The sequence below is a fragment of the Drosophila eugracilis genome, unplaced genomic scaffold (assembly GCF_018153835.1).
Source record: "Drosophila eugracilis isolate 14026-0451.02 unplaced genomic scaffold, ASM1815383v1 contig_47, whole genome shotgun sequence".
Classification (NCBI taxonomy): Eukaryota; Metazoa; Arthropoda; class Insecta; order Diptera; family Drosophilidae; genus Drosophila; species Drosophila eugracilis.
Window position 1 is genome coordinate 404,899 of NW_024573338.1, and position 12,560 is coordinate 417,458.

Below are 12,560 nucleotides of genomic sequence, written 5' to 3' on the forward strand. Positions count from 1 at the left end.
TTTTGTTTTTATTGCCTAACATTTTATTTATAATTGTTTGCCCGTGTTTTTTTCCCCCATCGGTTCAGTTATGTAGTCCTCTACTCCCTGTACGGATCAAATAACCGCATAAATACTGCATACTATATTCTATATTCAACTATATGAAATATACGAACATTGGAGCGTATTGTTTTACTAACTAAAGTTTTAGCACGTCTTCAACGTGCGACTATACTATGTAGAGATTGATTTTAATGTGTTACCTATGCAAGCTAATAACGTCGTCGCCCTTGACTTGGACAAACCACTAATTATACATACTTATATATACACAAGGTATAAGCTAATAATATTTGAAATTTGACAAAAATGTGGTTAAGCATACTTTAATTTGGAAATTCGGAATTGGGGTTAAGTTTTAGTTTCTATTTGATGCAGGTGCAGGGATCTTGGTTAACCAACTCGTTCTCTCGGAATCGCAGCAGTGTCAGAATATGGGCATGGTTTGCTGCCTTGGCATAATCGATGGGTGCCATGCCCAGTTCATCCTTTATGTATGGATTATCGTAATGCGGTAGGAGATATTCAACCACCTCATGGTTGCCCAACTGGCAGGCGTAGTGCAGAGCCGTTCGTCCCGTCCGATCTGCTAGCGTGAGATTTGCGCCAGCCACCCGAAAGGATTCCAATCGCTTGATCTTACCCCGCTCCGTCAGGGCGCGGAGTAGCTCAGCTTGGACCAGTGGTTGATCATTTAGCTTGGCACCGTTCCTGAGCAGCGCCTGGATGATATCATGGTTGTCCGTGTCGATGGCTTCGTGCAATGGCGTACGGTTAAATCGATCATGGACATTAAGCGGACAACCCGCGGTAATCAGAAAGCAGACAACATTTGCCTTGCCCAAGAAGCAGGCTAAATGCAGGGCGGAGCGTCCATCGCAGTTGGTATCGCACAGATTGGCGCCGTACTGCTTGAGATCGCCCAACTTCTGGACATCACCTTCGGTGACTGCGGCAGCTACCAAAGCGGGGTAAAATGTAGAGCACATCTGCTTTCTTTCCAGCGCCGTGGACATGTGCAAGGTTCGGGCCACGCCCTCGATCAGGTCAATATCGTTGATCTTTGCCACCTTATTGGTGGTCATTTCACCGCGAAGACTCAGCAGCATTACTTTCTTCTTATTAATAACATCCAACTCAGGTTTAGACAGCACATAAGCCAACTTAGTGAAGGCAGCCTCTTGAGTCATGTCGTGGCCGGGGATTACGCCTACATCGAGCAGCTGTTGGGACGTCTCGTATGTGTTGGTCACCATGCCCGATGAGCACTGTGTAATGTTTACAATAATTACGTTTCTGGCGATCGCCGCCCTTAGTTCGTCTAGTAATTCCTCACGATTCACCGGAAAGTTGCCAGATCCAAAAGTTTGCAGAACTACGCCTTTTATGGGCTCCTTTAAAAAGGCCTGTACTATATTAAGACTTATTCCCGGGTAAATTCGCAGCAGAGCCACATTTTTATCGAGTACGGAATGAAGGGAAAATGGTTTAGTATTGCATGGTCGAAAGATTTGGCGACTGTTTATCTCAATGTTCACACCAGCCCGGCCTAGTGGAACCATATTTGGAGAATCCAGTGCGTGAAAGGAGTCCGAGTGAAGCTTTGTAGAACGGCAGCCACGGAGGATCTTGTTTCCGAAGAAGACGAGCACCTCAGGTATGTTGTAATTTCCTGCGATCAGAAGTGAGCTTAATAAATTCTCCCGACCATCACTTCGGGCCTCGAATATCGATATTTGAGCCCCAGTGAGTACTACGGGCTTGCTCAAATTCTCAAGCATAAAGGCCAGCGCCGAAGCGGAGTAAGCCAAGGTATCAGTTCCATGGAGGATCACAAAGCCATCATAGGTCTTATAGGTTTTCTGGAAACGGAAAAAAAACAAATTAAGCTCTAGAATGGATTCACGTCTATCCAAACTTACTCCCACTTCGTTGGCCATTCGTTGCCATTCGCAGATACCCATGCAAGAGGAATCCAACAACGGACAAAACTCAACGATATCGTAGAGGACTCGATACGGAGCACCGGCCACAGCTGGCAGTACCATTAGACTTTCATCATCTGTCTTGCGGATATAATTCCTATCATGGCAGCTCGGAAAATCGCAGATGCGCTTGGCCAATACATTATGCTCAGGACGCAGTACTAAAGGAAAGCAAGAAATTAATACACAAATAAGATATACTGATTCACCCACCTCCAGACTCGTCACGGATCATTCCAATAGTTCCGCCAACGTATATAACATGAACGCGGGCCTCCTTTTTAAGGCAAGTGCACTTCTCCGCTGGCATTTTACCCTATTTTTAAATTTTGTAGATTTTCCAAAAATTTATTTAAGGCTTACTCCCTAAGGCTCAGGGGAGGCACAAAGCTCCATGAGCTCTACGGTGAGTTTTTTACCAAGCAACAAGTTTTGAATAATTTTAAAAATTGCCGCCTGATGAAATAAACCGTTGCTACAGAACATATTGGTGTGACCGTAGAGACGGGGGTTTTCAATAAAATTAAATAATACGAGGAGATTTTTAATGGTAGCTACAAAAATTTAATGTGGTAAATTTTTTAATCGGCACAAACAAAAAAGTTTTATAAACAAATTTTAAGATTAAGTTAAAAATAATTGTATTTAACACAAATGAATAAATATACCCCCCCCAAACTGTGTATGTTCGTGATAATGAGCAGTCACGAGCAATTCGTCCATCCCTAGTTTCCACTGTGCAACAAATAATAAATAAATAAATACCCAGCACAAAGCATTAAACGAATAAATTGCACCCCGCAGCGCGTCCAGTGGGTTGGGGATCGAAATCGCGACTTATCTACTCCGTTAGTGCGGCTGTCACTGCGTCCGCCGTATCAGTCGCTGACTGGAGCGCTGGGAGCACGGAAGCCACACAAATAGAGGCGCATTAAGAGCACTCCCAATCCGTCCGCTGCTGCGGCAGCCCGCGGGTCATCGGATTGCCATGTCCTACTTCACGCATGCTACCAGCAGTGATCTGGTCAACCTTAATGTGGGTGGTCAGCGGTAAGAACAAAGAATCACAACTAGCCACTAACGGCATTGATGACGCACGCAATCTCCATCTCCCCTTCTGTAGCTTTTCCACGTCGCGGCAAACGCTTACGTGGATCCCGGACACCTTTTTTACGGCTCTTCTCAGCGGACGCATCTCGAGTCTGAGAGACGAGCACAATGCTATCTTCATTGACCGCGATCCTACACTCTTTTCGATCATCCTCAACTACCTGAGGACCAAGGACATCGACATAAAGAACTGCGAAATCCGCGCCCTGCGTCACGAGGCCGAGTATTATGGCATTACGCCGTTGACCAAGCGGTTGGCCCTTTGCGAGGACCTAAACCACTCTTCTTGCGGAGATGTCCTCTTTTACGGTTTTCTAGCGGCTCCGCCCATGCCCACAAATGAAGCCGTACCAGCCGCTGTAGTAGACGAGCCTTTGGCCTCTACCTCGGCAAATGCAGGGAGTGCTCGTCCTGGATCCATGGTGCGGGTTCCTGAGCCATCGCGTTCCTCACACTCACGAAACTCCTCATGGGATCTGCGCTTGGGTCGCACGGGGAGCAGTGGCAACGGCTCCAATCCGCCAGCTCCCATGCTACATTCGCGGAATCCCTCAATGGACTTTATGCGGCACTCGCGCAACTCTTCGGCGGATCTGAACAAGGTCTTTCGGAACGAAGTGGGCCTGGTGTTCAGTCCCACGCAAAACTCGAACTGGGTGGACCCGATGCGAGTCCAAATCATAAAGGCACACCAGAATTGGATTGCAGTGGCTTACGCTCACTTTGTGACCTGCTACCGCGTAAAAGACTCCAACGGATGGCAGCAGGTGTTCACATCTCCTCACATTGACTCCACCATAGAAAGGATCGCCATCAACTCGAAAGTAATTACTTCAGCGGCAGAGCCTGTGCCCAGCAAGATGGTGGCCATTTCTTATGGCAGTCAGATTAGGTTGTGGAGCATTCAGGAGGGCGGCCACAAAACGGACGTGGGTACTTTTAACCTAAATGTGCGCGTGGAGTACCTATTCTTCATTGGCAGCCAAATGGTGGCCCTGTCTTCGTCCGGAAAAATCGGTGTGTGGCACGCTATGACCCAGCACTGGCAGATCCAGGACCTGGTGCCCGTTCTCTCTTTCGACTCAGCCGGTTCATTTTTGCTGCTGGGCTGCAACAATGGTTCCATTTATTACATTGACATGCAGAAGTTCCCATTGCGTATGAAGGACAACGACTTGCTGGTTACCGAGCTCTATAAAGATGCCACACTGGACCCTATAACGGCCATCTCGGTATATCTTACTCCAAAGACCTCGAGCATCAGTGGAAATTGGATAGAGATTGCTTACGGTACTAAGTCGGGGGCCGTACGAATCATCGTCCAACACCCGGAGACAGCTGGTCATGGGCCACATCTCTTTGAGACATTCTTTGTACACCAGAGTCCCGTAACCAAGGTGATGCTGTCGGAGATGTACCTCGTGTCTGTGTGCAGCGAGTATCACCACGTTCGAACCTGGAGTCTTACCCGCTTCCGGGGAATGCTCTCCACACAGCCGGGATCCACGCCTGAAGCCTCATTCAAGATCGTCTCTTTGGAGGCCACCGACACCAGTTACAGCTATGCAGCTGGAAATGATTTCGGACCGTACGGCGACTATGACGACATGATATTCGTCCAAAAGGTAGTGCCAGAGACTGATCAGCTATACGTGCGTTTGGCTTCCAACGGGAATCGAGTATGCGTTATTCGATCCGTAGACAGCTCCACTATTTCGGCTTTCTGTGTCCACGAGTGCGAAGTATCGTCGCGCATGGGATCCCGGTTCATACTCACCGGTCACTGCAACGGCGCCATCCAGATGTGGGACCTAACCACCGCGCTGCTTTCCAAGGATGAGCCCCAGCAGAAAACCAATGGCGGACCCGACACCAACGAGCTTCTCCGCCTACTTGACCAGTGTGAAATCAGCAATTCATCATGCACAACACCTTGTATGTCACCGTGTCTATCAGCTATGGGCAACGGCTCTGGAATGGCCACCTCCATAGCCCGTATGAAAGCCAGCAACATAGCTCTGCTTAATCGGGAACCTTCAATGGCTGCTCAAATGCAGCCACCTGCTCAGGTCCAACCTGCTCTTCCGGCGGCAATGGCGCCCGCTGCTATCCCGATGGCTGACGACAACAACGAATGAGACGTGGAAGTGGCTGCTTGGTCGGCGCTTGTCGGGCGCGTTTCATTGTTCACATTTCACAGGTGTAGCTTGATATTCGACTACCAGTTTATATTCCTGCAGTTCATTGTGTGCGCCCTCATCTACGTCTGGGTGATGCGACTCACCCGCGGTTCAACAACTGGGCCGTAATGAACTGCCAGCAGGCATTTACCCAATCAGATAATCTCTATTATATGTGCTCGATGGTTGCAAGTGCAATGTGTATACCCGTTAATCCCCTTTTTTGTGCCCCGAACTTGGATCGTACAGTTAGTAATTTTTAAAATGTCTTTGTTCTAGTTAAAGTTATGAAAATTAGTTAAAACAATGTAAACCAGAGTATAAGACTTCTGCAACCGATCTATTATTAGCACAACTCTTAAAGGGTGCTCAATCAGGACAGATTCGGAACATTATCAAATGTAGATCAGCAGTGGATAAGATTGGCTGGCCAAAAACAAAGAAAGTTCATTGAACAGCAAAATAGTTATTTGTTTTCACCTTGTCAACCTTGAAAATTATTATTTGTGATTAAAACCGATCGAGCAATTTTTGTTAATTCGGTACGCATGACCTATACAACATGGAATCTGTCCTGATAAGACCCCCTAACATCAATTGATCCGCCTTGTTGCAACCCGTAAACAGCTATACATATGCAATATAAATAAACATAATTATATACATACAGATATCAAAATATTCAACATGTTGTGTCATCAATAATTTATTGAACTTTTTATCTTAGTTTCTTGATGGTTGAATACTTGGAAGTGTTCCATTAACATTTATCAAATACAAATACTTGGCTTGCCTTCTCGTGGGTATTGGTATGTGTAAATATGTGTGTATATCCTACGCCTATACCGGACCTCAGTAAAGTAAAAAAGCAGCAAAAACGCCAAAACATATAAAAATATATATAATATACATATATGTATAGTAGGTAAGTTCTCCTGCCCGCCATTTAAATATCATTGGCCTAAACACAACCCACTACCAGGGTCGACCGGTCGGTGTGCTTATCAATTTAAACAAGTGGCGCGTCAAGTGAGACCCCTGCATTCAATTTACCTAAAATAAGACGCACTGGTACTGAGATAGAATAATAATAATGGAGTAGATACTTGGAGCGATTACCCACTCTCGCCCGGAAGCAATTGTCGAGCCGGTCATACAAATAGTTTGTACACAAAGTTAACCTAAAGCTACGCTATATTCTAAAGGGCAAACCGATATGAAGCTGTGCCATAATGGGATGGGATTACTGTTGTTCCAATCTGCCGATGGGTCAGTGAACCACTGTAATGCAATCTAGACTGTCGCTTGGCGAGCGCCGTTCTTAACTACGATGTAAGCGTGAATGTATGGGGGTCTGTGCATCGAATGGATGATATGTGCGTGAAAAATTGCTTAGCAAAAACTGATAATGGGGAGATCCAGCTCACTGGCCACAGACCGCTGGTCACTGGCTACACGTGGAAGTAGTCATCTACTAACAACTGCTCGCTTGGCGTGGAGGCTGCCCCACTCAACGGGCTGCTCGCTTGCGTGTCCGACTCTTGATCCGCCTGCAACAGCTCGTAACCAGGCTCCAATCCACTGCTCGTCGTCGTCGTTGTGGTGGTCGCTGTGGTAGCCGCAGTGGTCAAATAGCATACAGACTCGTAGTTGGGATCCGTTTCACTGCCCGTTCCTGTCAGCGATTCATATTGCGAGGACAACGGCGTGCTAGTGGCTACCGTTGATGAGTTGAGTGATACAGAATTGGATGTGGAGCTGGGCGATGTGAGGGTCAGACGACTGCTGCCGCTACCCGGTGTTCCGGCCACTGCATTTTCCGCTATCCGCGCATAGTGATCTGTTTCTGCAGCGGCCTTTGTCTCCAGGATGCTGGCATAATTATGGTTTGCATCCGCCCCTGGAATGGTACTATACCCGGAGACGTCAGCGGTGGCTGGCGGGCGCTTTTTCTCCAGCACCTTAGCATAACCGTCGTCCGAATGGGCACGACTTTTGAGCACCTCGTAGTTGGGATCGTAGTCCGACTTTTTGGCCTCATCCTCGCCTACTCGAACAGGTTGCAGTTGCAGTTGCTCGTAGCCGGGATCGTTGTTGCTGGACGGAGGCGGCAATGGCGGCTGTGGCTGGTTTAGAATAGTCTCGTAATGCTTTGTGCTGCTGATCGCAATTGCTGTTGCTATCGTAATGGGCTGGGCAATCGCTGAAATCGTTATAAATAAAACTTTTTTAGTAAACAGATTGAAACAGAGTAATTAAGTGGACTGATGAGAAAAGTTCATGGATTTATTGCAGACGATACTAACCACGGCTACTTCCAAACAAAAACTCACGAAATTTTTTCTGTTTGAGTTGAACAAACACCGAAATTTCTCATTTTGGCATAGCAACTTAGTTTGGGAAGGCATTTTAGAGGAGAGACAAGGAGAGACAGATAGATAGACAGGCAGATTAAGCGTTAGGCAGGGATTAACGACAAAGCAGGGTAAAACCTTTGATCTGATCAGAGGAATCAATTCATTTTACCCTTAGCGCTGGGGTCAGTTAAAAAGGGAATAGGAGGAAAAAGTTGGTACATACCTCCTCCTTCTTGCTGTCGTTCTTTTTGCAACATATTGGCTGCATAGCAATCCGACTTTCGGTTTTCGTGCATCACCTGACCATCGGCAGGAATAGTTTCGTACCCATGATCTTTCGCAGAATAGCTATTGCTCCGCCCACGTCCTTTCTGAGAATCCATTAGCAAGGCCGCAGCATTGTCCAGCGGACTGACACCCAAGGCATCCTGGTGCTGCTTTCTGGCCAGGATGGGCGAACTGTTCTGGGAGGAGGGCGAGTTTCGCGAGAATTTGTGCTTTTTCATAACCTACGCGTTTTAAAAATAGGTTAGCTTTACTATTTGATCTAGCGAAGGTTCTTCTTACCTTGGCATACATCCCCTCAATGTTTTTATTGCCTTCGCCTTCCTTAGAAGGGCTGAGACTCTTGCTATGTTTGCGCTGTGGCGACCCCTCACCAGACTCCGCGTCATGACTTTCGGTACCTGCTTCGATTACCGATATAACCGAGTTACGGCCAGAAGTCAGGTTGCTGATGCTACCCGCGTGTAGATGGTGAGGCTGTCCAACACTTGCCTTAGGCGTTGGGGGCAGTGGGGAATTCGCTTGTCGCTTTTCTGGCTTCGGTGAGCCAAGATTGCAGACGGATGTACTATTGTTTGACGAGGATGAAGCTTGACGCGAGTGCATTTGGGCTCGCAAACTATCCACCGGCGGTGGAACAGGCATACCATGATCAGTACCGCTGCTGCTGGTGGGTCTGTGGATTCCGCTACTTGCACCGCCACCAGCCATAACGGAGGACGGACTTGCGTTCGGAAGGCTGCTGCTATTATTGATCTCGACGGCCACCACTATTGGATTGGCCTGCATGGGCTGAATTTGTGCGTAGGTCTCCGATCCGCTTGTGTAAATGTCTCCAATGTTTGCCTGATGGCGATTATTGGGATCCTCAATTGCCGCATATGTTTCATCTAAAAAAAATCAGTAATGTTAGTGTGGGTATTATTATTGATATTTATATTATAAATTTTCAGAATTGTGCCAAAAAATTATCTCTAAAATTTAAGAAAATAAAAATAAAAATGGAACTTCTGAATTTTAATTTTGTTTTAATACAAGCATGCAAAATTATAAAACCAATATATTTATGAGCAATTTTGAAATAACCCTAGGGAGTGGTGTTATTTCTCGCGTGACTCACCAGAATCGTCAGATACGGTGGCGTAGTGCGAGTCGTTCACGTCTCGCGATAACGTTGGGTTCCTGTTCGACGGTTTCCCCGGTGGCTGTTGTGCGAGAATGTTGGCAAGCGGTTCCCTCACACTGATACTTGTGTATCCCTCTGCAGAATAAAGTATTTAGGGATATGACATCATCTCGAATTCCACATACTTACTCGATGAATCCTGCGAGTCACCACTAAAATGCTGGTTGGCGATGGGCGGCGTCATGTAGGGTAGATCTTGGCTGGCCGAAATCATGCCTGCTATCGCAGAGGCGGCCGGAATCTCAGCTTGTGCAGGCGCCGAATCATTGTGCTCTCTGGAGCTCTCACTGTGCTGCGAACTGCGATGCATGGGATCGATCCCGTCACTGGAAGACCCGGCCACAACTGCCGCCGCCGCTGCAGCTGCTGCAGATCCATGGTTGGCGGCATGCGAAGTGGATGGTGCATTCAGCTGAGCATATGGATGCTCTGTTCCCCGCACCTTGGCGTAGTCGTGCGGCAGTCCCTTGACACGCGAGTACGGCGAACTAACATCATCCGCCTGGCTAATAGAACTGTGCTGCGACACGCTGGTCTGTTTCTTCATACTTGGCTGGGCTGTGGTCGTGATCAGAAGCAGGACAACATATACTAGGTGGCCTTTTAGAACTGAGATAAAACTTACGACTTTGACTACGGGCATTGCGGGCATCTACCAGTTGCTTGTCCGCCACAGTTTCATATAGTTCGGACCCATTATCGTTGCTCTCGGCCACGGGAATGTCCGGCAAACTGCGATGGGCTGCAGTGCTCGACCTGGAAATGATTTAGGAATAAGTTACTTAATGCTATATGATGTAAACAGTGAACACTCACCGCTTTTCGGAGTCAGCATTAGAGACCGTTGAGGCATTAAGCTCCGCCTGAGACTCGCTGTTGCCAACCAGATTGCTGACCACAATTACCTCGTCTGGATTCTTTAGCTTGACCATGCCCTCCAAGCCCATCATGTCATTCCTGTGGAGGTAAAGAGTATAGAGAGTGTGTTAAGTGACATGAGTGCATCCAACTGGAACTGGGCGGCGTAGCTGTGGTAAAGACCCACTTTCACTATATCGCTTCCCTGCACCGCCCTGTTCCCGCCAGAGAAAATTTTGAATTGTGTGGAACGGTTTCTTAATCTTCTGTGAAATCTGGAACAGGGACTCACTTGGGGATACGTTTCTTGCAACAGAGACAAGCGCCCAGCATAACGATGAAAGTGAGCGTCAGGCTAAGGGTCGCAAGGAGGTACGTGTACGAATTTGGGGCCTCCAGGCGCAGCTCTGACGTCGTCGCCTCCACCATGCCCATGTCGCTGTGTGTACATATGCACTATGTACCCATTTAGCACTTGCACTGACCGCTGCACATATATATTTCCTACTTTTTGCTTAAAAAAAACTTTTATTTTTTTTTGGCCCAACAAACGAAACAGACAACAACAAGAAAGCGACTAAAGTGCGGTCGTACTAGGTGCGGTCCCACTGGGTGGTGAAAATAACACGTTTAGTTTCAAGTCAAGAATGGTCATACTAAAAATATCACCGGCATTTGACTGTTAACATTTAATCCGTGATATTTTCAAAGCTGGTGAATGAACGATTTTAGTTATCAATCACCTTTGTGAACAATTATTTTGAAGAAAAAAATACAGAGTACTATTTGGACGGGTTACAGAGATGGAAGCATCGCTGGGAGAAGTGTGTAGAGTTGAGACTATGTATTGTAGAAAAATAAATAACAAAATATCGTTTTCATTGCTATGTCGGAAACTTTTCAAACCACCCTGCGTTTTGGGAAAAAGAAGTCTGAAGTAAACTTCATGAGATTTTATTTCATTTAAATGATATTTGGTATCAAAACTATATATGCTAAATAGCACTTGAAGGTTTTTGTGCCTTACACAAACTGTTGCGCTTAATTCTAATTTATTCGCTTGGCATGTTCAGTGATTGCTCCATTTTTTAAAGTTCTGTGTGCTTAAAAATAGTATTTTCAATGTTCTCTTGCAACTTCTCAACCTTCCGAGTTTGCTTTTTCAGCAAGTCCTCCATTTCTTCAAAGCGGTTGCTTTTATCCTTGTGTTTTTCGCCCTAAAAATGCGAATAAAGGTAACTTTTGAACATTAATATAATACTCAAACGAATACCTTGTATTTCTCCTTGTGCAAAGCATGCTCGGCATGTAGATGACGCAGCTTTAACAGACGACTTTCGAAATGATGCAATTCAGTTTTGATGGACTCCAGTTCCTTTTCAGTGAAATTGCTAGCCTGGACTACTCGCCAGAGACCCTGAACTTTTGGCTCGATAAAGTCTTGACTATGTGGACCAGAGGACACCAAACGTTCCAATCTATCATAATGATCTTTAATTCCCGTATGATGACCACGAAGCGTGTTAAGATCGTTTTCGAAACTCTTCACATTTTGCGCATGCGTCTTTATCTCATTTTCATTGACATCATTGGAAATCAGATTGTAGGTGTCCAGATCTTCAGTGTTTATGGCATCTAGTAAGAAAGAAATAACAATCAAATAATTTTTTTTTTTTGAGAAACTCACTTTCATGCTTGTTGGAATCAACAGTGCCTATATTTTCCAACAAACTGTAGTACACATCAACCTTATCCTGGTGATGATCAAATTCCTGCTTCAAGGATTTCAATTCCTCCGCCGTAAAGCCAGAAATCTCTGCCTTTTCCCAAAGCCGGTTCAGTTTCTTGTCTTTGAAAAGGCTTTTGTTTTTGTGGCGATCATCCGCATCATGGAATTTCTGAAAAGTTTCCGGAAAATAAAGAAACTGTTGCTCTTAGAAAAGACTTATTTACATACTTTATAGGGCTTTAACTTCTCTGTGTCCTGTGTGTCCTCAAAGTGCTCCAGCAAATCGTAGCTACTCATAATGCCAATGAGCTTGCGGCGCAGCTCATCGTCCTTCAGGCCATCTTTGTCCTTATGCTGCGAGTTGAGCTGTTTCCAGGCGATCTCCTCCTTGTCGTGGATCTTTAGCTCCATGTACAGCGACTTGAGCTTGGGCTCCGTTAATCGCTGTAACCCGGTGTAATATTAACAAACTGTAGATGTATGTATGCCCAAGACTTCCACTTACGTTTTGAGCCTTAGCCCACACAAGATTAAGTTTAGCCATACGATATGGCCGCTGTATGCTCTTGAAGTCCGGGTCATACTTCTCCTGCTTAACTTGTTGGAAATGCGGGTCGTTGGCCTCTTTGCTGTACTTCTTGCTCTGCTTCTTATCAGCATCAACACCCTGCGATGCTATCAGCAGAAAAAGTGCAATGACTGCAAGTACGACTGCTGACCTAACCATTGTCCTCGTGTCTTTTATCCGGATTTAATGCACATGCAATTTTTATGCAGTGCTGACCTGGCCAAACAGTTATTTTACGACAATGTGACCAGCTTAAAGCA

General features: G+C 46.1%; 4 protein-coding genes across 4 annotated transcripts; 1 reads left to right on the forward strand and 3 right to left on the reverse strand.

Moving 5' to 3' along the window:
- Nucleotides 1-352: 352 nt before the first annotated feature.
- Nucleotides 353-2,426, reverse strand: LOC108110151 (L-asparaginase 1). The gene is made up of 3 exons (XM_017219076.2): nt 2,241-2,426; nt 1,965-2,188; nt 353-1,904 (listed from the first exon to the last, which is right to left on the reverse strand). Exons 1-3 carry the CDS (start codon nt 2,335-2,337, stop codon nt 408-410), a joined length of 1,818 nt encoding a protein of 605 aa, XP_017074565.1. The 5' UTR covers nt 2,338-2,426; the 3' UTR covers nt 353-407.
- A 320-nt stretch (nt 2,427-2,746) lies between these two features.
- LOC108110171 (BTB/POZ domain-containing protein KCTD3) lies at nt 2,747-5,998 on the forward strand. Its single transcript, XM_017219098.2, has 2 exons — nt 2,747-3,077; nt 3,151-5,998. Exons 1-2 carry the CDS (start codon nt 3,016-3,018, stop codon nt 5,273-5,275), a joined length of 2,187 nt encoding a protein of 728 aa, XP_017074587.2. The 5' UTR covers nt 2,747-3,015; the 3' UTR covers nt 5,276-5,998.
- Nucleotides 5,999-6,007: 9 nt separating this feature from the next.
- Nucleotides 6,008-10,565, reverse strand: LOC108110162. Its single transcript, XM_017219087.2, has 8 exons — nt 10,296-10,565; nt 9,962-10,102; nt 9,771-9,901; nt 9,275-9,703; nt 9,080-9,220; nt 8,242-8,849; nt 7,898-8,183; nt 6,008-7,520 (listed from the first exon to the last, which is right to left on the reverse strand). Exons 1-8 carry the CDS (start codon nt 10,436-10,438, stop codon nt 6,769-6,771), a joined length of 2,631 nt encoding a protein of 876 aa, XP_017074576.1. The 5' UTR covers nt 10,439-10,565; the 3' UTR covers nt 6,008-6,768.
- A 376-nt stretch (nt 10,566-10,941) lies between these two features.
- Nucleotides 10,942-12,556, reverse strand: LOC108110128 (alpha-2-macroglobulin receptor-associated protein). Its single transcript, XM_017219037.2, has 5 exons — nt 12,238-12,556; nt 11,961-12,176; nt 11,691-11,901; nt 11,277-11,638; nt 10,942-11,220 (listed from the first exon to the last, which is right to left on the reverse strand). Exons 1-5 carry the CDS (start codon nt 12,457-12,459, stop codon nt 11,092-11,094), a joined length of 1,140 nt encoding a protein of 379 aa, XP_017074526.1. The 5' UTR covers nt 12,460-12,556; the 3' UTR covers nt 10,942-11,091.
- Between the last annotated feature and the right edge of the window lie 4 nt (nt 12,557-12,560).

Excerpts from the sequence above, each read along its gene's own strand:
- LOC108110151 (XM_017219076.2), bottom strand. The coding sequence starts at position 2,337 with ATGCCAGCGGAGAAGTGCACTTGCCTTAAAAAGGAGGCCCGCGTTCAT. Across the intron at positions 2,189-2,240 it reads GATCCGTGACGAGTCTGGAG|TACTGCGTCCTGAGCATAAT; the intron begins GTGGGTGAATCA and ends GCTTTCCTTTAG. Across the intron at positions 1,905-1,964 it reads GAATGGCCAACGAAGTGGGA|AAAACCTATAAGACCTATGA; the intron begins GTAAGTTTGGAT and ends TTCCGTTTCCAG.
- LOC108110128 (XM_017219037.2), bottom strand. The coding sequence starts at position 12,459 with ATGGTTAGGTCAGCAGTCGTACTTGCAGTCATTGCACTTTTTCTGCTG. Across the intron at positions 11,902-11,960 it reads AGAAGTTAAAGCCCTATAAA|AAATTCCATGATGCGGATGA; the intron begins GTATGTAAATAA and ends GAAACTTTTCAG. Across the intron at positions 11,639-11,690 it reads TGATTCCAACAAGCATGAAA|ATGCCATAAACACTGAAGAT; the intron begins GTGAGTTTCTCA and ends CTTTCTTACTAG.
- LOC108110171 (XM_017219098.2), top strand. The coding sequence starts at position 3,016 with ATGTCCTACTTCACGCATGCTACCAGCAGTGATCTGGTCAACCTTAAT. Across the intron at positions 3,078-3,150 it reads CTTAATGTGGGTGGTCAGCG|CTTTTCCACGTCGCGGCAAA; the intron begins GTAAGAACAAAG and ends CCCCTTCTGTAG.
- LOC108110162 (XM_017219087.2), bottom strand. The coding sequence starts at position 10,438 with ATGGGCATGGTGGAGGCGACGACGTCAGAGCTGCGCCTGGAGGCCCCA. Across the intron at positions 8,850-9,079 it reads CACCGTATCTGACGATTCTG|ATGAAACATATGCGGCAATT; the intron begins GTGAGTCACGCG and ends GATTTTTTTTAG. Across the intron at positions 7,521-7,897 it reads ACGACAGCAAGAAGGAGGAG|CGATTGCCCAGCCCATTACG; the intron begins GTATGTACCAAC and ends TAACGATTTCAG.